The 21632-nt window shown below is 45.8% G+C and overlaps 1 protein-coding gene across 1 annotated transcript in view; it reads right to left on the bottom strand.

The window, feature by feature from the left end:
* suz12b (SUZ12 polycomb repressive complex 2 subunit b) overlaps window positions 1-21287 on the bottom strand; it is a 24186-nt gene extending 2899 nt beyond the window's left edge. Inside the window, exons 1-16 of the mRNA XM_037697851.1 lie at window positions 20988-21287; window positions 20611-20755; window positions 20095-20141; window positions 19941-20005; window positions 19740-19808; window positions 19573-19622; window positions 17606-17691; window positions 17293-17524; window positions 17113-17218; window positions 9252-9357; window positions 8890-9067; window positions 5929-6017; window positions 5627-5770; window positions 2225-2382; window positions 1832-2030; window positions 392-471 (exon numbers count right to left, since the gene is read on the bottom strand). Of these exons, the coding sequence (XP_037553779.1) occupies window positions 392-471; window positions 1832-2030; window positions 2225-2382; window positions 5627-5770; window positions 5929-6017; window positions 8890-9067; window positions 9252-9357; window positions 17113-17218; window positions 17293-17524; window positions 17606-17691; window positions 19573-19622; window positions 19740-19808; window positions 19941-20005; window positions 20095-20141; window positions 20611-20755; window positions 20988-21002 (1769 nt within the window). The 5' untranslated portion in view covers window positions 21003-21287. The remainder of the gene's footprint in view (window positions 1-391; window positions 472-1831; window positions 2031-2224; window positions 2383-5626; window positions 5771-5928; window positions 6018-8889; window positions 9068-9251; window positions 9358-17112; window positions 17219-17292; window positions 17525-17605; window positions 17692-19572; window positions 19623-19739; window positions 19809-19940; window positions 20006-20094; window positions 20142-20610; window positions 20756-20987) is intronic.
* Window positions 21288-21632: the final 345 nt, after the last annotated feature.

The following is a 21632-nucleotide window of genomic DNA, read 5'->3' as shown; positions in this document are numbered from 1 at the left end:
CAGTTAGCCTCCCACGCTAACAGTTAGCCTCCCACGCTAACAGTTAGTGAGAAGGCTGGTGTAACATTACTGTTCAAACACTGGGGGAGTGGTGGCACAGAGGTTAGACAAGATGGGCCTGTGATCGGAAAGTCGCAGGTTCAACTCCCCGGACTGACAACATCAAAATGTGGGTGGGATTGGTGAAACACCCACACCTGCCTCCACCCTCATTGGCTCCACTCTGGGCCCATGAGCAAGGCCCTTCACCCCCACCATCTGCTCCCTAAACAGGTCTCTGTTGAAAATGAGTTCTCGTGGCTCAATGAGACTACCTGGATAAATAAAGAGTTAATAAAAAATAAAAACATGATTGGTTTCGTCAAAGACCAGATTAAGGACATCAACATACCCGTTCTTCATGACATGAAGGTTCCACAGCTTCATCACCTCCTTCTCCCCCTCATTCACGTCTGTGAACTCATCCAGTTGCTGCAGAAAAAAAAAAACGTTCATAAAATACCAACACGAGCTCAAAATGAGGATTCTCAAGAGCGTCAAAATTAACGACTACTTTCTTTGATCTCGTGTGGCGCTCGGCCGCTCTCATGGGTTCTGAACCGCCCCGCTCGGCCCTTTATGGGACCACCATGTGTTATCGAACTGCTCCGAGGTGACGTAAGCAGACAGCAGCTGTTGACTGACCAGCGGAGCTACATCACTGGAAGAGCCGCCCAGCAGAACTACAAAGTACATGTGGACCTCCACTTCTTCTCTGGTGGTGTTGATGAACGCCGCCACAAGTGCATTTACAGAGGAATCAGAGATGACGGCAGCATGGCTCCACCCACACGTAAAAGCAGTGATAAGAGGCTAAGCCAAAGGAATTAAAGTCCGATTATAGAGCGAGGAAGGACCACACAGAGTGGAGCGGCTCCAACACAGTGACCAGTTGTGATCCGGTCCACAGAGCGGGGAAACCAGTCAAAATGGCAAATCACAAGAGCTGAGTGGTTGGGTATGTGCAGGACGGACAGGAGAGGGAGCACAGGACCCTGACTGAGGACTTGGTAGTGTGGTCCAACCATCTACAGCTGAACATCTGTAAAACAAAGGAAATGGTAGTGGACTTCAGAAGGTCTGGGTCTACCCTGAGGCCAGACTCAGTTGAGGGGGTTGATGTGGAGGTGGTCAGGACCTACAAACACCTGGGCATACAAGAGGCTGGACTGGTCAGTGAACACGGACTCTCTCTACAGAAAGGGTCAGAGCAGGTTCTACTTCCCGAAGAGGCTCCAGTCCTTAATCCCCCCTCCACCGAACTTTACACTTGGCACAATGCGGTCAGACGAGTTCTCCTGGCAACCGCCAAACCCAGACTGGTCCATCAGACTGTCAGACGGAGAAGCACGATTCGATCCAGATTTCACCAACGCAAACAGCAGAATCTGGTTGTCATCATGAATCCAACATCGTTTCCGTCAAGGTAGGAGGGTCGTCCTTACCCTGACTTCCTGTCAGGAGAAGTTGATCAATTTTGTCGAGGGACCAGCTGATCAAATCCATGTAATTAGGAAGGCGTGCAGGAACAAAAGAGGCTCTTTAAAGGTTCACAAGACGAGAGAGCAAAGCAGGGAAGTGGGGGGACGGAGAAGAAGAGGACGCGTCGCCTTCACCGAGAGCACAGAGAGAAAAAAAGTTGCGATGCAAACGACAATAACGAACTTTGATCTTTTAATAAACACAGTTTAAACCCTCCAAACCGTAGGTGAATCATGACATGCCTCCAATCCCTCCTTTAATAACCCATTTCTACAAAAGCATAACTGTTTAGGGAGAAACACGTTCTCACCGTGGCGGTTTTCTCTCGGAGCCACTCCGGGTCTCTCTCGTCCTCGCTGTCCAGTTCCATCTCCTGAGGACGCAGCGGCACGCAGCTGTCGCTGTGGAAGTAGAGGCGGTTGTGTCCACTGACGTACGTCCTCTGCTGCTCCAGCTCTCCGTCCTCAGACTCCAGGAACTCGGACAGACTTGGTTTGGTCCTCTTAGGCCTTGGAGGCAAGAGACAACACATCCTGAACATGAACGACGGAGGTGGAGGTGCAGCAAATGGACAAAAAGACAACACCACTGCTGTTCATCTTGTGTTTGAAGTTTGGTCTTTGCTCAGATGATTAGAAAACTTAATAAATGGAGCAAAATGATTTGACAATGAACAGAGCTCCTACAATGAGTCTGTGTTTACCTGGAAACCAGGATGTGAGTGACAGGCGTCCTCTTCACAGGTCCGTTTCGGCTGAAAGCGAAGCCCGGCTGGCTGTGGATGTCCTGAGGATTGCCCACGTACGAGCCGTCGTAGCACTCGTTGATGGACACGTCTATTCTCGCTCCTTTGGGGTGAGGCTGAAAGTGTAGCAAAAGATCGGGAGTTAGAAATCTGCACTAAACAAAAAGAGAGACCCTGCGATGGTGTTGGTCATCCCAGTTTAGATCAAGCCTTTAACGTCTCAACTACCAGAGCGGACCTCATGAACGTTTGGAGTCAAATGGACCAGTGGACAGACCGACATGGAGTTCTCAGAAAGAAGTCATTGGACGTACATCTATGACCAACTTCTGGAGTCAACTTGATTCAAGATGGCCGCCACAGCTAAGCAACAGGTTTGGTAGTAGCTGAGCATTATTCACAACAAACACCCTAAAGTCTATGCACAAATCAGAAAACTCATTTCTGCAAATGTAGAACCACACGGAGAACAAAACTTCTACTTTTAGCGTTATTTGACCAAACAGATTTTATTAAATAAATAAATAAAATTTGCCTCTTTACACACAGAAATCACCTGTAGGACGTGATTTTATCTGGATCAGAACCTCTGGCCTGTCACGTTCCCGTACGATCTGCAGCTTTTGAATAATAAAATATGAGGGGGGGGGGGGGGGGGGGTGTCAGTGTACCCCACTCTTGCACAGTGATACAAGAAACATAAGAGATCCTGAAGGGACTCGAGGTCAAGGAAGTGAATAGATGGATTATTGTCACACTGCCCCCAAGTGGCAGCAAAAAGCTACAGCAGGTAAAGTGTGACTAATGACGTCGAACTGTTTGGGCTCCACAATTTAATGACACACATCCTGGTCAAAAACAAGTCTCCACCTGGATGTAACTCATCAAACAGGTCCGAGCCTCCTGTTGGTTCATCACTGCACGGACGATCATCTTTCAGCTGCAACAAGTTCTTTAACTCCAACTGGTGCAATGAGCTGCTTCTCATTTCTTCAACAACATGATGAAAGACTCATGGTGGTCGTGGAAAAGATGTCCGTCTGTTTGAGAAGGGTCAAATCATTGGCATCAAGCAGAGGAAACATCCCAGGAGGTTGTAGAAACTAAAACTGGGTTAAGAGCTGTCCAACACATTATTAAAACTGGGAGGACAGTGAGGACCCATCGTCTTCCAGGAAGACATGTGTCCTACTGCACAAGCCTGTGGGGGCAGTGTTATGATGTGGGGTTGCTGCAGTTGGTCAGGTCCAGGTTCAGTAAAAGTTTGTGCTCAAAGAATGAGGTCAGCTGACCAGGTTGTTCCATCAGTGGATTGTTTCTTCCCTGATGGCACGGCCATGTTCCAAGATGACAATGCCAGGATTCATCGGGCTCGGACTGTGAAAGATCAGTTCTGGTTCTGGTTCTGGGAGCATGAGACGTCATGTTCACACATGGACCGACCACCACAGAGTCCGGACCTTAACCCACTGAGAATCTTCAGGATGTGTAGGAGAAGGCTTTGTGCAGTGGTCAGACTCCGACGTCAATGCAAGATCTTGGTGACAGATTAATGCAACACTGGAAGTAGATCTTGTGACACTGCAGCGTATCAAAACAATGCCACAGAGAACGCAAGGGTGCGTTCACACCAGCGCTGTTTACTCCGCTTTAATCGAACTCTAGTCCGTATGCTTAGAAAGCCCAGCTCCTTTGGGGAGGTGTGAATGTGCAATCGAACTCTGATACGGACCAAAAAAGTGAACTCTGGTCCGCCTAAAAACCCACGTCTCGGTCCGGTTGAAGTGAACTCTGGTCCGCCTAAAAACCCACGTCTCGGTCCGGTTGAAGTGAACTCTGGCGTGGTTTGAATGCAGAGTGAATGCAAGTGGACCGGAGACCGCTCCACAGGCAGGAAGTGGAGTACCGCGCAGGGCAAAAAACACGTATTTCTCCTACCTCAAACGAAGGCGTCAGCCGCCTTGTGTGAAAACATTGTCCATGATCTTCTGCCTCATCTTCCTCTCATGATGAGCCCATTGTTGAAAAATGACAGAACAGAACTCCTAAAACTTGACGCCACTCTGTTTTTGTTTCCAGAAGAAGAAGAAGAGGAGGAAGACGTGTCTTCTTCATATATTTTTGTCGTTTCCCTCAGTAGTTCTTGGTGCAGCGCCACCACAGGCAGGGGGGGGGGGGGGGCAGGTTGGCTCGACTGACTCAGTGCAGCGTGAATGAACCACCAGCTGAAATGTAAACAAATGTTCTGAATTTTGGTCCCCAGTAGAACCGAGTCTACCGGACTATCAGCTGTGAAAACCACCAGCGTACCTTCCCATCACCGCACTGTCACTAGTGTCAGCGTAAGCAGCAGAGATCACATTCTGCAGACCAACGTTACACACGGCCAACTTACTGGACTGCCCTTCAAGGTCCCACCCAGTGATCGTGGAGACGGTAAAACACAGTGTTGTGAAAGATCGTGATAGAATATGAAGAGGAGAAAGGGGGTTTATTGCAACGATAGTCATTTTAATATTCAACGATATCACACCCTCGTACCGATGCCAACCACCGAGACAATTCGAGATGGACACAGGGCTCCTTGAAGGGAGCTGGATCTGTTCACTTGTGAATGATAGTCCTGTGCTGTAGTGATCATCACATACGATGTAGCCTTCATCACTGTTTGTCGTATATAGTGACGTACGACAAACGGCCGTACTACATGAGCATTAAGCCCCCCCCCCCCACACACACACACACTCCTGAGCACATGTTCACCAATCACAAGTGCTGTGCGCCTCCCATTTGTCCGTTTGTCTCAGTAGGTGTTCTTCTTCTTCTGAGGAGGAGGAGGAGGAGAAACAACTCCCATTTGTCCGTTTGTCTCAGTAGGTGTTCTTCTTCTTCTTCTGAGGAGGAGGAGGAGGAGAAACAACTCCCATTTGTCTGTGACGATTCCCACCGTTTGTTCTAAAGAGACGTTCAAAGAGTTGGATCGTTTGTGCACAAGTGCCCTGTAGCTCATCAGTGGACACGTATGTCAACATGCTATCCACAGAAAGACGGGAAATAAGTGCAGAATAAACTCGTACCCATTTCACAACCCAAACAATTTCCAAACTCAGAAACTGCACACCTTAAAAAGATGTTTTGTTGTTCGGGTCCTTCTTAGTGTTTCCCTCACTGTCTCCAGAGACGGTGAAACGTCCTCATCGCAGCGGTGCACCGGTTTCTTACCACCAACACGCCTCAACAAGTTCCCAACATCTGGATTTGTTCCCCTTGTTTTAAGCCCATGCCATGTTTTAGTAGAAAATCCACCAGTTTTTGTACATGAGGCCCCAGAAGAAGACAAACACAGGAGCACGGTCTTACCACATAGTTGAAAATGAATCTGGAGTGGGAGAGTTTGAGGTGTTTGAGCAGACTGTAGAGCTTGCTGCAGTTCAGAGTACACCAAGGACAGTGAAGGTCATCTCTCGCCTCCGTCTGCTGCCGGGTGTTGTTGTTGTACAAGAACTAGTTAGAAACAGATCACAGAATTACTACAAAGGCACCGAGAGGTTCAACCCACAGCTCATGAAAATTCTTACAGGGTCTCAAAATGTTATCAGTTAGAAGGTTCTGGTACTTCAGTGTCCCAGGCCCAAAGTGGTGCTTACGACTAAAATGTGTACCTGATAAAAAATACGCAGCTTCTGTCGCGGCTCACTGGGGACCAGTTCCTTCCTCGTATGGATGTCTGTGCTGACCGACTGCTTCACTGCTGACAGAACAGACGGACAAGTCAAGGCGCGGTGGATCACCAGATAAAGTGTCTGAGACTAAATAAAAGTGTCTAAATTAACCTGTAGAACAAACTGTGACGACTTGAGCATGGATGAACTGTTCGATCCCTTCCTGACTCGTTCTGTCGTAAAAGTGAAACGGTCTTTGCAGGGTCTTGGTGACGCATCGTTAAGAACGCCGTGGGCTCCAGATGAGAGCACGGTACGATGTCGAAGTAAGTTTGTGGATTACCGTGGTAGCAGTGGCTCAGGGTACAGCTGTCATTTCTAACCAGAACCCGGTCACGCGCGGCCAACGACCCAAACAGGTGAGATATGGGCTGGACAACAAGTCAATATATGTCACAACATACTTTTATTCACCAGATGTGTTTACATGCGCAAAATTCTGTGACCGGATTGAAATGTTTTCAGATTAAATAATTCAAATGTAGCGTTTACACGCAGCGCGCTTTGTTCTGAACAGAAGTACCGACGTGCGCAGAGTGGTGAACTCTCCTTCAAAAACCACAGAAGAAGAAGATCTACTTCCTGGATGAACGTAAACAAAGCTGAGCACCAAAATGGCCGCGGCAGGTTTTAATGTTGGTGGAGACGTTGCTGCGCTCCCTGACTGAGCTGCAGGTGACGCACATCATTCTGAGCTCGGTCTCAGTTTCTAGTAGAAATGATGTCGCTCACCGACCAGTTTACTTCCCTGACATGCTAACATTATTAGCATTAGCCAGGAGGAAATGACAAAAGTCGCACACGTGCAGTCAGGTCAGTTTCTCACCATCAGATAAAAACGAACAGATCAAGTGTCAGTGTTGCCAGGTGTACGATAATTATCGTATTTGTGCGACAATTTTGCCCTCTGTACGATCAATAACCCCAAAAAAGGCCAGATATACGATCAATTGATCATTCGGTGAATGTGTGGTTGTAATCAGTTCATCAGCCTGTCACGACTGTCTGTCGGAGTTTTTTGTGAACCCTGAAGGCATCAGTGTCTGCAAACAGACGCACGGCTGGAAATTCCAGCCAGTCGTGCTTTTCTAAAAGTTAATACGAGTGACGCGTTTGCCTCAGAACGACGGCCATGATTGGCTGATAGTCCGCTGCGCCCGCCCCATGAGGGAGGACAAGAAGAAGAAGCAGAGCCGGTCTGGAAGCGGACCCATCTTTATGACGGGTGTACGATAATTTCCCTCAAAATACGATACTTTTATGTCTCTAGTACGATAATCCTGCATTTCTCACCTGGCAACACTGTCAAGCGTTTACATGCGCACCGTTCGGGTTATGAATCGGCGTAAACCACCCGTTTCGTTCTGATCACAAATTATTTCTGATCACGCTGAAGAAACAAAAAATAACCCGAACGAGGTGTTTACATGACGCGCTTTTGTTCCGAACGTTGGTCCGGTTACTGACGGCCATGAAAACACATCTCATAACGGTGATACAAGTTTTAAGCACATTTTCAATATTTCGATACGATGACAGCGTTTCACTGACGCGTTTCTTTTTCTGTCCGGGTTGAAGCGGCCGCGGCACAACTACGTACGTGCGTGGTGACGCACACCACACACAGCTCGAGTCCAGAGAGCGGTGGCAGTAGCAGGCTAATCTCCAACGAGCGTTACGTTTTCGCTTCAAAACGAGTGCCCATGACCGTCAGAATTTTTTATTTACCTGTATCTATCCAGGTCGTCTCACTGAGTCACGAGAACTCATTTTCAACAGAGACCTGTTTAGGAGCAGATGGTGGGGGTTAGGGGCCTTGCTCAGGGGCCCAGAGTGGGGCCAATGAGGGTGGGGGCAGGTGTGAGTGTTCCACCTTTTCCACCCACATTTTGATGCTGACGGTACCGGGAGTTGAACCTGCGACTTTCCGATCACAGGCCCATCTTCTAACCTCTGCGCCACCACTCCCCCGTAATAAGAATGTGACTGAACAGCTTTCACAAGCGAAGTAAAGCAGATGACGTAATTGCTGAGAGGAAAGTTCTGCGGTGTGGACGTGGTCCAGGTTTCCAAGATCCAATAAACTGCAGGTTTCAGTCAGTTGCTGCAAAATGTGCCGGAGAGTCGTTCCAACTAGTGGTGGGAACATCGAACTTGTTCCACTGGACAGAGTCTGCTGAGTCAGAAGATGAAGAACTATAAAGTTTGAGCCAGCGTGTCCCTGAACCCCCCCAGCTGTTTCAGAAGAGAAAACTAACATGGAGGTTACGTTGTTGATTAAAGTTAAATCTATTAATATTGACTAAGTTCAGAGTTTTATGTTTATTTGATGGTGATTTCAAATTTATTTGAAGGTTAAACACAAATAAAAGGTGAACATTAATCTATTTGTAGTTTGTACAGTTTTTCTGAGGCTTTTAAATTGTTTATATCCATCCAAGTCAGGGGCAGCATGTTGAGCAGGGAGGTCCAGACCTCCTCTCTCCACAGCCTCTTCCAGCTCTTCTGGGAGGACTCCAAGATGTTCCCAAACCAACAGAGACGTAGTCTCTCCAGCGTGTCCTGGGTCTTCCCTGGGGTCTCCTCCCAGTTGAGACATGCCCAAAGAACCTCCCTAGGGAGGTGCCCAGGGAGCCTCCTTACCAGAGGAACCACCTCAACTGGCTCCTCTTGACGTGGAGGAGTGGCGGTTCTACTTCGAGTCTCTCCTGATAACTGAACTTCTACTACTACGACTCCTACTACCACTTCCACCACCACTACTACCTCTACTACCACTCCTACTACCATCACTCCTACTACCAATACCACCACCACCACAACTTCTTCATGAAACTGGTTGTTTGACAGAAATCGTCCACAAAACAAAGCTCAGAAACTCTAATTGGACTTGGTGCTTACTCATGAGGGCGGCCCGGTGGTGGCTGGTTCTGGTCTCCATCGGACCGAAGCTGTCAGAGTTGCGTGTAGCGAGAGGTTTGGCCACAGGAGCCGTGGACTTCCCGTTGGCGTCTCCTGTCCAGCGCAGCGTGAACTGCAGCGTGGGTCCCTGAGAAAACGTCTCAAATGGTGGCATTCTCTGAGGAAGAGCAACGACGGGGCACGCCCAACTTCACGTTAAAGTTGATCAAGTTTTAAATATATTCAAGCATTTTTTATGATTTCAGAAACATGATGTTAAAAAATAAACTCGAGGCGTGCGTAAGTATACATAAGGTGAAGAGCTGCAGGTAAATGAAAAAGCAGTCACACAAATCGTCTACCTTCCCATCGAGGATGGTTTCCCACGTGGCTCGCTTCTTGCTCACAGGACTCTCCTCTATCCTCTGCAGGGACACCTCGTACTCTCCGTCTAGCAGCTGCAGTCTCCTGGAGACACAAAGTGGAAGCTTTGAAAACGAGAAACAAGTGTAGCCACATTTATTCAGCTTTTAAAGATTTAGAGCAGATCAGAAGTTACAGCTTGGACAAACAAAAACCTTGTTTGAAACATTTGACCTTGATTTGTGACCTTGACCTTGGAGCTAGGATGAGGAAAAGCGCATACAACTCTCCGACTAGTGATGATGGACAGTATGTAGGGCTGAGTACCAAACTTCAGTTCTTTTATGGTACCGACCGAACTGCTTCTGCTTCAAAAGAACTGTTCTTTTAGTTCTGCCATCAGCCCCACAGACCCTGTGGGTCTTCATTCAGATATCGATGCTCTCTCATCTAATTTTAACTCAGCCTGTCAAAACGTTTTAGATGCTGTGGCTCCATTAAAAACAAGAGCTTCCAGACCAAAGCCTGACCCCTGGGCTGATGAGGTCACACGATCTGCCAGACGCCAGTGCAGGAGAGCAGAGCGGAAGTGGAAGAAGGACAAACTACAGGTGTCTTTCCAAGCTCTGAGGGACAGCTGGCGCTTCTATCAGTCCACTGTTAGAGCTGCAAAAAACAAATATTTCTCTGACATCATCTCCTCCAACTCCAGCAATCCACGTGTGCTTTTTAAAACAATCACCTCTGTTCTTAACACCCCACAATCAGCCAGCCCAGAGAACTCCACTGAAATGTGTGACAACTTCCTGAGCTTTTTTATCAATAAGGTTTCAAGCATTAGAGCTCTCATAAGCCCTCCTTCTTACGACCCCTCCGTCTCCGTCACACGCTCTGCTGTCTTCAGTCAGTTTGAGCTCGTCACCCTGTCTTCCTTAACTGACATCACTGGTCGTATGAAACCTGCTGGATCCCCAAATGATCCCATCCCACCTCGTCTTTTTAAAGAGGTTTTTCACACCGTGGCTCCTCATGTGTCCCAAATTATAAATGACAGCTTGGCATGTGGACAGGTACCAGCGAGCTTTAAACATGCAGTTGTGACACCACTGATTAAAAAACCTAGCCTAGACCCCACAGTAATGTCCAACTTTAGACCCATCTCAAAACTGCCCTTCATGTCTAAGATCTTGGAGAAAATTGTTTACAATCAGTTAACATCATACTTAAACGACCACAACCTTCTTGAACAGTTTCAATCTGGCTTTAAAACTCACCACAGCACTGAGTCTGCGCTGCTGAAAGTCTTCAACGACATTCTTTTAGCCGCAGACTCTGGTGACTGTGTAGTTTTAATGTTGTTGGACTTGACTGCTGCCTTCGACACAGTAGACCATCACATCCTCCTGTCTCGTCTGGAGAACTGGGTGGGCATTCAGGGTCCTGCTCTACAGTGGTTCAGATCCTATCTGACAGAAAGAAACTTCTGCGTGCGCATTGGTGCTGTGGAGTCCTCTGTAGCCCCTCTCACTTGTGGAGTACCTCAGGGTTCTATACTTGGCCCTCTTCTGTTTTCCCTGTATCTACTCCCTCTGGGACATCTTCTCCGGAAACATGGCATTTCTTTTCATTTTTATGCTGATGACAGCCAAATCTATGTTCCGTTAAAACAGGGCAAACACCATTCCTTGAAACAACTCCTGGGGTGTATGGCAGAAGTCAGAGCATGGATGTCACTAAACTTTTTACATTTTAATGACAAAAAGACAGAGGTCTTGTTGTTTAAGCCTAGTGAAGGCTCCAATATCCATGCTGATCTGGGTCCTTTAACAGAACATCTGACTGAGACAGCAACTAACCTGGGCGTGAGGCTGGACAGTGACTTCAAACTTGACACGCAGATTAAATCAGTGATCAAGTCCAGCTTCTTTCATTTGAGACAACTGGCCAAGGTCAAACCATTTCTGTCACAACATCATTTTCAGATCTTAATCCATGCTTTCATCACAACTCGCCTGGATTACTGTAATTCTCTTTATGTCGGTCTGAGCCAGTCATTACTGACTCGACTTCAGCTGGTTCAGAACGCAGCTGCCCGCCTTTTAACTGGTACCAAAAAACGAGAACACATCACCCCTGTTTTAGAATCACTACATTGGCTCCCGGTTCGCTTCAGGATTAATTTTAAGGTTCTTTTATTTGTTTTCAAATGTCTTCATGGTCTCGCCCCACAGTATCTGTCCGACCTGCTCCAGCTGTACACTCCTTCTCGCTCTCTCAGGTCAGCAGATCAGCTGCTGCTGGTCGTCCCTAGGTCCAACAGGAGACTGAGAGGTGACCGAGCGTTCTCAGTCGCTGCCCCTAAACTGTGGAACGAGCTGCCTCTGCATGTCAGACAAGCTGACTCACTTCCTGTTTTTAAGTCTTCTCTGAAGACACATCTTTTCTCTTTGGCTTTTACTTCAGTTTGAAATGTTGGTTTTAATGACTCTAAGTTATTTGTTTTATTTTATTTGTTATCTTTATTTTATTTCACATTTTTAACGTGTGGGGTTTTTATGTTTTTGTATGTCCTAGTGTACAGCACTTTGGCCAACAGTGTTGTTTTAAAGTGCTCTATAAATAAAGTTGTATTGTATTGTATTGTATACGTATCAAAATATGCCTCGTCTTTCGGTGTCGAGTTTCGGGATTGGCTGTTCAAGTTACACGTGGTTTTAACCACGTGTTAACGGTCCTTAGATAACAAGATGGACCTGCTTTGACTGAGCGCGAGTGCCTCAGAGGAGATGAATGAATGTGCCATACTCTGTCTCACAGAGACATGGCTAAAAAGCGACACGTCTGATTCAGCGTTTCAGATGAACAACAGGCTTTTCCCCCCGAGTGGACCACTGCAGCGAACAAACAGGAAAGACACACAGAGAGGGCGTGCGTGTTTACATAAACAAAGGTTGGTCCACAAACCGTACGCTGATAAACAGTACGTGCTCCGAGGCTTTAGAGCAACCAACAGTTGAGTGTCGACCACATTACTCACCCCGAGAGTTTACGTAAGTGTTTTTAACAGCTGTTTAAATAGCTCCGGACGCTAATGCTAAAGACGCCCTGAAGGAGCTAAAGAACAACATCAGCTCCAGAACAAACACCGGAGGCTTTCTATGAGGTAGCTGGTGATTTTAACCACGTAATCTGAAGGAGACACTGCCAACTTTTTATCAGCATGTCACCGACGCGAAAAACTAACAAACTGGACCGTGTTTACACCAACGTGAAAAACGCCCCCACCTGAGACTCTGATCACATATCAATCCTTCTGGCGCCTGCTTACCTGCCCCCGCTGAGACGCTCCACACCGACACAAAGAATCAGAATAAACTTAATTATCATTGCACCGAGATACAACGAGAATATGTACGTACAGTCGTCTGAAAGATGGGCGGAGTGCACGAAGCTGCTGCTACAAAAGTGCGGCCTCTTATTCTTATTCAGAATATTATTTTGCTTAGATGAGAAAAGGAAAGAAAACATGAGGAGAGACGGAATAAATAAAAGATCTCTCACTCCGTGTCCTGGACAGGGCACGATCTGAGGCATCAAACAAAGAACCAAGAACTACTGAAAGAAACGACACAAAAACCTCTGAAGACACGTCTTCTTCTTCTGTAAATAACAATAAAAACGAAGTGGCATCAAGTTTTATCAGTTTTAGGAGTTATATTTTGTCATTTTTCAACAATGGACTCAGCATGAGCAGAAGATGAGACAGAAGACCATGGAGAATATTGTTTTCCACACAAGTCAGCTGACGGCTCCATATGAGAGAAATGTGTGTTTGTTTGTCCTGTGGAGCGGGTCCGGTCTGTTTACATTCACACTGTACTGGAACCGTGCTGGAGTTCTCTTCTACTGGACCCAGACCTAGGTTTTAGCCCGGGCCAGAGTTCACCTTTTTGTTCCGTGACAGAGTTCAATGGCGCGTTCACACCTCCCTAAACGAACCGGACTTTCTAGGAAAACAAGCTAGAGTTCGATTAAAGCGGACTAAACAGGGCTGGTGTGAACGCACCCTTAAAGTCTCGCTGGTATATATTCCTCTGATGGAACTCTAAACAGCTGAATTGATTCCTTAAAGTCGAGCTCACAGCTTGTCCAAGATTATTCCCACCATTCATGAGTGCTACCAGTGAGTTCACAGTCCTGATAACAGCTGCTCCAGCTCCCTGCTGCAGCTCTCTAAATTCAGTCTGAGCACGATCGAGCTTCAACACATCCACACGAATTTGTAGACAATCCAGAATTCACCAACAAAACAGCAAAATAACAAGCCGTCATTGTGAATCCAATTTGTTTTTGTCGAGGTAATAGGGTCCTCCTTACCCTGACTCCTGTCAGGAGAAGTTGATCAAGGTGTTTAAAGGGGTGGGTAAAAAACAGTGACTTTATTTTAAAAGACTGCTTTCAACACAAAGACTAGCAAGTATTTAGAGAAGCTGCTGTCAAGGAGGGAGTGGCATTAGACTTAGAAGAATATGCATCTTCAGTCCTGTGTTACACTTCTAAGTGTACTGGTGACATCACCACCTTCAGGAATGTGAAAAGCTACTCGAACCAAAAGTCCTGGCTGAATGCAGAAGTACGCACCCTGCTGAGAGCCACGGACACTGCCTTCAGGTATGGCAACTCACAGGAGCGGAGTAGGACAAAATTAGAGCTGGATACTGGTATTAAAAAGGGCCAAAGCAGCATATGCACAGAAGATCCAGGGACACTTCTCCTCACAAAACACACAGAACACGTGGAAGGGCATTAAGTGCATAACGGATTATAAAGGCAGACGTGCACAATGCCCATGGGATCCATCACTGCCTGATGCTCTCAATAGATTCTAAGCACGCTTTGAGGACCCAAACAGACCACCCAGCACCAGACTCACCTTATCACAAGAAGAAGAGTTCCTCAGCGTGACCTCAGCAGAAGTAAGGAGTACTTTCAGGAGGATCAATCCTCACAAAGCAACTGGCCTGGACAACATCCTGGGGAAGGTGCTGAAAGACTGTGCTGATCAGCACAGCGAGGTGCTGGCCGACATATTTAACTCTTCCCTCACCCTGGCAACAGTTCCCACCTGCCTGAAGACTGCCACCACTGCCCTACAGTGACTGGCCTGAATGACTATCAGCCGGTAGCCCTCACCCCGATAGTCGTTAAATGCTTAAAAAAAAAAACTGATCATGATCCACATCAAAGCTAACATCAACATCAACGTGGACCCTCACCAGTATGCATACCGTGAGAATCGATAAATAGAGGATGCCATCTCCTCTGTGGTCCACACTGCGCTCAACCACCTGGAGCAGAAGGACTCTTACGTCCGTATGCTCTTTGTGGACTTCACATCTGCCTTCAACACCATGTTCCCCCAAACCCTGATGGACAAACTATTCAAACCAGGACTAAGTTCTTCTCTATGCAACTGGGTCCTAGACTTCTTAACCAACAGACCACAATCTGTGAAGATCCACGACTTCTCCTCCTCCACCATAACCCTCAGCATGGGCTCCCCCCAGGGCTGTGTGCCGAGCCCTCTCCTGTTCATTCTGCTCACGTATGATTGTGCAGCTACCCATCCAGGCTGTCACATTGTAAAGTTTGCAGATGATGCAGTGGTGGTGGGATGCATCACAAACAATGATGAGTCCTGCTACAAGCAGGAGGTGGAACACCTGGAGAGCTGGTGCAGGAAGAACAACCTTCACATCAATGTGAAGAAGATGAAGGAGATGATCGTGGACTTCAGAAGGAACCCCCCCACCCCCACCCAAACATAGGAGGATCTCCAGTGGAAGTGGTCTCCAGCTACAAGTACTTGGGTGTGCACCTGAACAACAACCTCAGCTGGAGCAACAACACCACCAGCCTGATGAAGAAAGTTCATCAGAGACTCTACTTCCTCAGACGGCTGAGACGAGCTGGTCTGGAAGCTCAGTCCTCACCTCCTTCTACAGGTGTGCAGTGGAGAGCATCCTGTGCTCCAGCATCAACGTGTGGCATGGAGGCTGCACAGCTGCAGAAAGAAAAGCTTTGCAGAGAGTGGTGAAGGCTGCACAGAAGACGTTGGAGTCAGCCTCCCCACCATCACAGACATCTACACCTCCAGATGCAGGAAGAGGGCCACCTGCATCATGAAGGACCACACTCACCCAGCACACACACTTTTTGCCTCACTCCCCTCAGGAAGGAGGTTAAGGAGCATTAAGTGTAGAACCACTAGACTGAGGAACAGCTTCTACCCTGAGGCTGTTAGACTCATGAACCTCTAACCAGGATCACTGTGATAATCACTGTAATTAGGGGTGCATCGACAAATCGCCCACCGATTTATCGGCCCAGATTTCCTTAAATTTGGGAAATCGGCCAATACTTGCAGGAGAAACCGATTTTACCTATTTTTTTTTTAGTTTTAACAACAATTGTCTGAACTTCATTAATATCTCAGAGCACTACCTCATGGCCAGTTAAAACAAGTCTGAATTGTTTCTAGGATATTGTTCAAGGGGATGTTTTTCAATAAATATTGTAAAATTGAAGGTGCATTGTGACCTTTAACACCTGACAGTGTCTCTTATAAAACTAAATCGGAATCAGCAGGTCAGACTTTTTAGAAATCTGTGATCGACCAGAAAACTGCAATCGGTGCACCCCTAGCTGTGATGCCACTTGGCTGTTGATATGTGCTGCTGACTATCTATGATGCTGATCTCATGCTGCTGATCTCATGCTGCTGATTATTTCATGTTCATTAGTCCTCATCTGTTCACACTGACTCATGTTTGTGCTGCTGTTGTTTTGGCGCATTGTTTTTGTACCATTAATGATTAGTGTATGTTAGTGTGTGTTTTTTTTGTTTAAAATTTTTTTTTCTTTCTAAAAATTGTCATTGTTTTTATATGAAATGAATAAATTTACAATAAAAAAATAAAACTAGTGTATTCTTAGTTTAGTGAATGTAGTATATTCTTAGTTCATGGCTCGGATCTTACAGTTTTTCTTTGCAATTTGTGTTTTTGTTGGATGTAACTGGGACCCTGTGCACAGTTTCATCCCTCCTCATGTATCACGTGTGGTGTGTGACAAATAAATCTCTCTGACTCCGATTTCATTTTCCAACAGGACTTGGCCCCTGCACACGGTGCCAAAGATACCAGTACCTGGTTTAAGGACCATGGTGTCCCTGTTCTTAATGTCCAGCAAACTCTCCTGACCTCAACCCCAGAGAAGATCTATGGAGTATTGTGAAGAGGAAGATGATGCACCAGAGCCAACAATTGAGAAGAGCTGAAGGCCACGATCAGAACAACCTGGACTCTCAGAACCTGAGCAGAGACACAGACTGATCCACTCCACGACACGATGCAGTGATGCAGTAATCCAGACAACAGGAGCAACAACAAAGTACTGATGCTGTACATGCTCGTACTTTTCATGCTCGTACTTTTCATGTTCGTACTTTAAAGTTGGCCAACCTTTCTAAAAATCATTTTTTTATTGGTCTTAAGTTATATTCTAATTTTGAGACACTGAATTTGGAGTTTTTCAGTTATAATCGTCAACATTAAAAGAAATAAACATTTGAAATATATCAGTCTGTGTGTAATAAATGAATATAATGTATAATTTTCACTTTTTTAATGGAATTACTGAAATAAATCAACTTTTTCATGATATTCTAATTTGATGACCAGCACCTGTATGACCAGTAAAAGAGAATGTTTACGACGGAGATGGTACCATAACACGTCCATCTTTCAATGAGTGGATAATAATAATAATAAAATGTCAACCCAAAGCACAAAACCTCACCTGTTCTTGTCAAAGACAGTCATCTGTGCGACGTAGGTCTCTGTGGGGTCTTCCTCCTCTCTATGGGCTGAACTCCTCTTCTTCCTACTGGGAGTGTCTGTTACATCTTAGCAAAGTAAAAACACTGAGTGAGACATTTATTATCCACTGAGGAACATTTTGATGCAAACGTGGAGGTACCAATATTTTCGTTGGTCTCTCCGTTAAGCAGGCCTTTGGTGTCCCTCCTGCCGTTGCGCAACACCCTGAAGAGGAGCGAATAGGACTTGACCATGTGGCTGTTGCTGGGCTCAAACTCACAGCTGGGGACGAGCAAGGAAGGGCAGGAGCCCGGCTTGCTGTGGTTAGAGTTGGGGTTTAAAGGCACCTGCTTTTTACCTGTAGGCACTTGTTTTACCGGGCAGCTGACATCCTGCAGGACGAGACACACACTAGTAAGTTGGACCAAGAGAAGCAGCTCGTGTCCTCCATGTTGCGCCATCATTTTGCTTACCTTGCGTTTTTTATGGCAGACTTTGACAAGTAGCACCTCTAAGGACACAGAATTTTGATCATTCTCAGAATTCTGAGATGGCTTTTCTGAACGGAAAAACAACAAAGAAGTCAAGACTTGTTTTGTATTTGCATGGGAAACATCTAGAAATTGTCAATATTTGAAGAATTGACCAAAGTTGAGCACCTTGTAGAAAACTCAGTGGAAGATTCAACACAATGTGCAAAAACCAAACATCTCCTTTCTGAGCATCTCCCACAAGTTAACAAGTGTGTGTCGGTACGAGTTCCTGCACTGATTCTCTGATTCGATAAGTGGACTCCTCTACACCAGTGGAGTCCAGTCCTGGTCCACAAGAGCCACTATCCTGCAGGTTCTAGTTGATTTCCTGCTATGAAGCCTTCAAGTTCTGCAGAAGCCTGTTAATGGTCCCTCTAGTCAAATCAGCTGTGTCAAGCAGAGCAAAGGTCAGCGTCTCTCCAGGACCAGGGCTGAACACCCACTCACTTGTCAAATCAGCCCCATCTGGCTGGTTCAGGACCTGTTCAGGCACGGCGCATTGAGTTTGATTCAAAGAACAGCTTTTTGTACGACTGCCGGTGTTCAAGACTAGAGATGCATCGATCCGATACATTATCCGTATCGGTGACAGTGTGACCGATCCATGACTGGGCAGATCTAGTCACTCTAACTCTACGCTTTGTGCTCTGAGTGACGTCGTGCTGGCGTACGGACTGAACCAATTAAAGTTGTGTTGTTTTTACGTTTGACCGAGCTGTGAAGCTCTTGGTGTGTTTAATGTTCTCGTGCAGCGTTTTCAATAAAGTTGTAATTCAGTACATTCATGTCTGCGTTTAACTAAAATGTTTTAAGTTAATTCAGCTCTGGGTTTGTAAACTCAACCATCCCGGTAGACACCAGCTTCCCAACTATCCACCGATTGGTAAAATCCTGACAAAACAACGTTTCTAGTGGGAAACATTTTGCTAAACGGTCCAGTAAAACTTTTAGCCAGACACTCCCACCCAACATAAAACCAGTTTTTGTAGAATTTTCCCAACAACAATAAGTGTTTGTCTTTAATTGAGTGAAAAGTTCTTCAGTGCGTTCCGAGAGCGTTCATGCCTGTATGTAACCGTATCCATGTGCACCCAGAACAAGTGTTAGTGTCGGGTCAGAACCGGGTCTGAAAGGCCAAAAAAGAATCGCTTTCCTTTACACAAAAGACTCTTCGCTTCCTGTCCGTCCTCCTAAACTTCCCAGTTACGTTTCTTGTTGTGAACTCTGCTCTGGACCAAACCGTTGTGTTGGACATGTTTGTTGTTTGTGTGTGACGATGACTCATGTTTGTTGTTTGTGTGTGACGATGACTCATGTTTGTGTGTGACGATGACATGTTTGTGTGTGACGATGACATGTTTGTGTGTGACGATGACATGTTTGTGTGTGACGATGACATGTTTGTTGTTTGTGTGTGACGATGACATGTTTGTGTGTGACGATGACTCATGTGACAGTAAACGGTTTGTGTTTAATCTGTAAACTTGGTTCCAGTCCGAGCTCTTCCTCGACCAACATTTAGTTTTCATTCAACCTTTCTTTCTACAGGTGAGTCTCATTGAGCCTCGAGGACTCTTTACAAGACCGACCTGATTTAAACACAGAACAGATGAGGTTCAGACACAATAGACGTCAGATGATCATATAAAAAGCATCTAAAATGAAAATAGAAGACACAACATAAAAATGAAACGTAAACAGCCACATTGTAAAGCACTAAAATACTAAATAATATAAAATACTAAACACAGGAACTTGTCTAGTTGAGTTTTGTGTTGAGGTCGACTAAGCGCTGGGAATCGGGCGCTTCAAACAACTGGTGAGCTTCTGGTGCAGATAGTCAGTGAGAACGTTTGAGCTTAAACAAAAATGTAAAAAGGCAAAAATAAAGACAAGGGTCTGCTTACCATCCTTATGGAAGAACCCAGTGAATGTTAATTGAAGATGTGAAGACAAGCTAAAATAAGCATGAAGGTTTGATTTCAGTAATGCAGGTATGTATTAATGTACACATCAATTAAGACTCAAACTGTGTATTTAGCATTAAAAAAGTGAAAACACACAAGTTTAGTACCTTGGAGAATCCTGCTCTCCCTTCATTTTCTCCACAGCTTTCAACATGTCATCCACTTTGAACGTTTTCCTAATGGGAAGAAAGAAGAATTCTTAAAGAACAAACTTCAATCCAGTTTGAATAAATTATAAACTAGGCGTCTACGTCTAAATACGAAATATATTTTCCTCTTCTCATTTACAAAAAATGTAAACTCCATACCTTCTGGCGTTAGTTCGATTATTTCTGTGGGACATGAAGGTGAGTGTTCTGTGCAAAAATACGGGCTGAAAGGTGGAAACAGACCGACGTGAGAACGTTCTTAAAAGGTTTGTAAATCAGTTAAACAACTCAAAGTGTGGCGAAAAGAGCTTACTGCGATCAGGTTTCTTGTGCGAAGGAACCTGTAGATCTGAGTTGGTTCTAGGAAACAATACATCAGATTAGGTTAAAACACTCAGTACCCAATAAAAATCCATAACTGCTTAAGATAAAAAGAGTGTTTAGAGGTTTGGACTGAGGGCAGCTGTCATTCTGAACGATCCTAATCTTCATGTTTGTTGTAATTTAATTCTGTTGAATGCAGAAACATGTGACAACAGGAGGATGTTTAGGCTGTTCTTTAGGGAATACATCAAGTCCAATAAGAGCAATGATTAGATGCAAGTATGTGAAGGTTTGAAACTGGCTTGTCCGATGTGTGCTTACTGACCACGACCACTGTGAACACTTTAACCAACATGACGGGCTCTTAGAGGAAAAACAGCAGACACCATTGAGTAAACTGTCGTACCCAGGAGGCATAAACTCTGAAAAAGCAGCTGAATCAAAGATGAGAAGCTGAATCAAAGATGAGAAGCTGAATCAAGGATGAGAAGCAGGGAAGTCTCACTTTCAAAGGCCTGCAAGAAGAGCTCATGGTCGGCCTGGATCTGCTCCATCTTGGGCTTCTTCACCGGGTTCATGACCGCGGATGAGACGGGGTACACGGCCCCGTTAGCTTTGCAGCTCGCCCCGCTCATAACAGGACCCGAACTCTGGGATGGAGAAGGGAGGACGCGAGGGAACAGAAACCAGATGAGAACAGGTGCAGGAAATACAACAAGTTAGCTTAGCCATGAAGCACACTCGCATTAGCCGCTGAGCTAGGTAGCTCGGCTAAAAGCAGGGCCAACATGAAGGGGTTCAAGCTGGAAACTGACGCTGCAGTTACAGAAAACACAAAATCCGTCGTGTACATAATATTGGACGAGGAACGAAGTGACCCACCCTGGCTGATGGCATGAACGTGTTGGCAGAATCAGCAGCAGAAAGCCATGAAGAGGCAGCGGAACGGTGGCTAACGAGCTAGCACTGCTAGCATGGTTTACTTCAAAATTATAATAATAATAATGTCCTTACACCTGAAGTTCCTCCGCATTCACCTGCCACAGACTCAATTTTAAACCAGATGGAAACAATCTCTGAATTATTAATAAGATATTTGTGCTTTAAGGTCGATTTGTTGCCTTCATTATGTTTGTACTGAATTACAGAGCAGCACTCGCTCCTTAGCCAATGACAGACCGCGCGAGAGACACCTGTGCTGTGATTGGCCAACGACCGCCGGATGTGACGTAACCCCGCTTTCGCTTTGTACAATTTTGCGGGAAATCGACTTGCTCAGGCTTCGTATGAAGAACAACCAGGTGGCACACCTGTCCTTCACGCAACCATTTTCAAATCTAGTTTCCTGTATGAACTTATAAAAGTGAGTCTGTGTTTTTGACGCAATGTAAATTTTAAAGCGTAAATGAGCGACTGTTTTTAAACAGGTTAACCTGATGTAGTGGTGGGAATTTAGACTCCTGTTGAGATCTGGATCTTTTATCACCCACAAGAACCGGGTCTTTTGCCTCTGGAACAGCTCTGCAC

This window comes from Nematolebias whitei, chromosome 3, assembly GCF_014905685.2.
Source record: "Nematolebias whitei isolate Nwh7 chromosome 3, NemWhi1, whole genome shotgun sequence".
Lineage (NCBI taxonomy): Eukaryota > Metazoa > Chordata > Actinopteri > Cyprinodontiformes > Rivulidae > Nematolebias > Nematolebias whitei.
The sequence above is the reverse complement of the archived record's forward strand: the minus strand, read 5'-3'. Positions and strand labels throughout refer to the sequence as shown.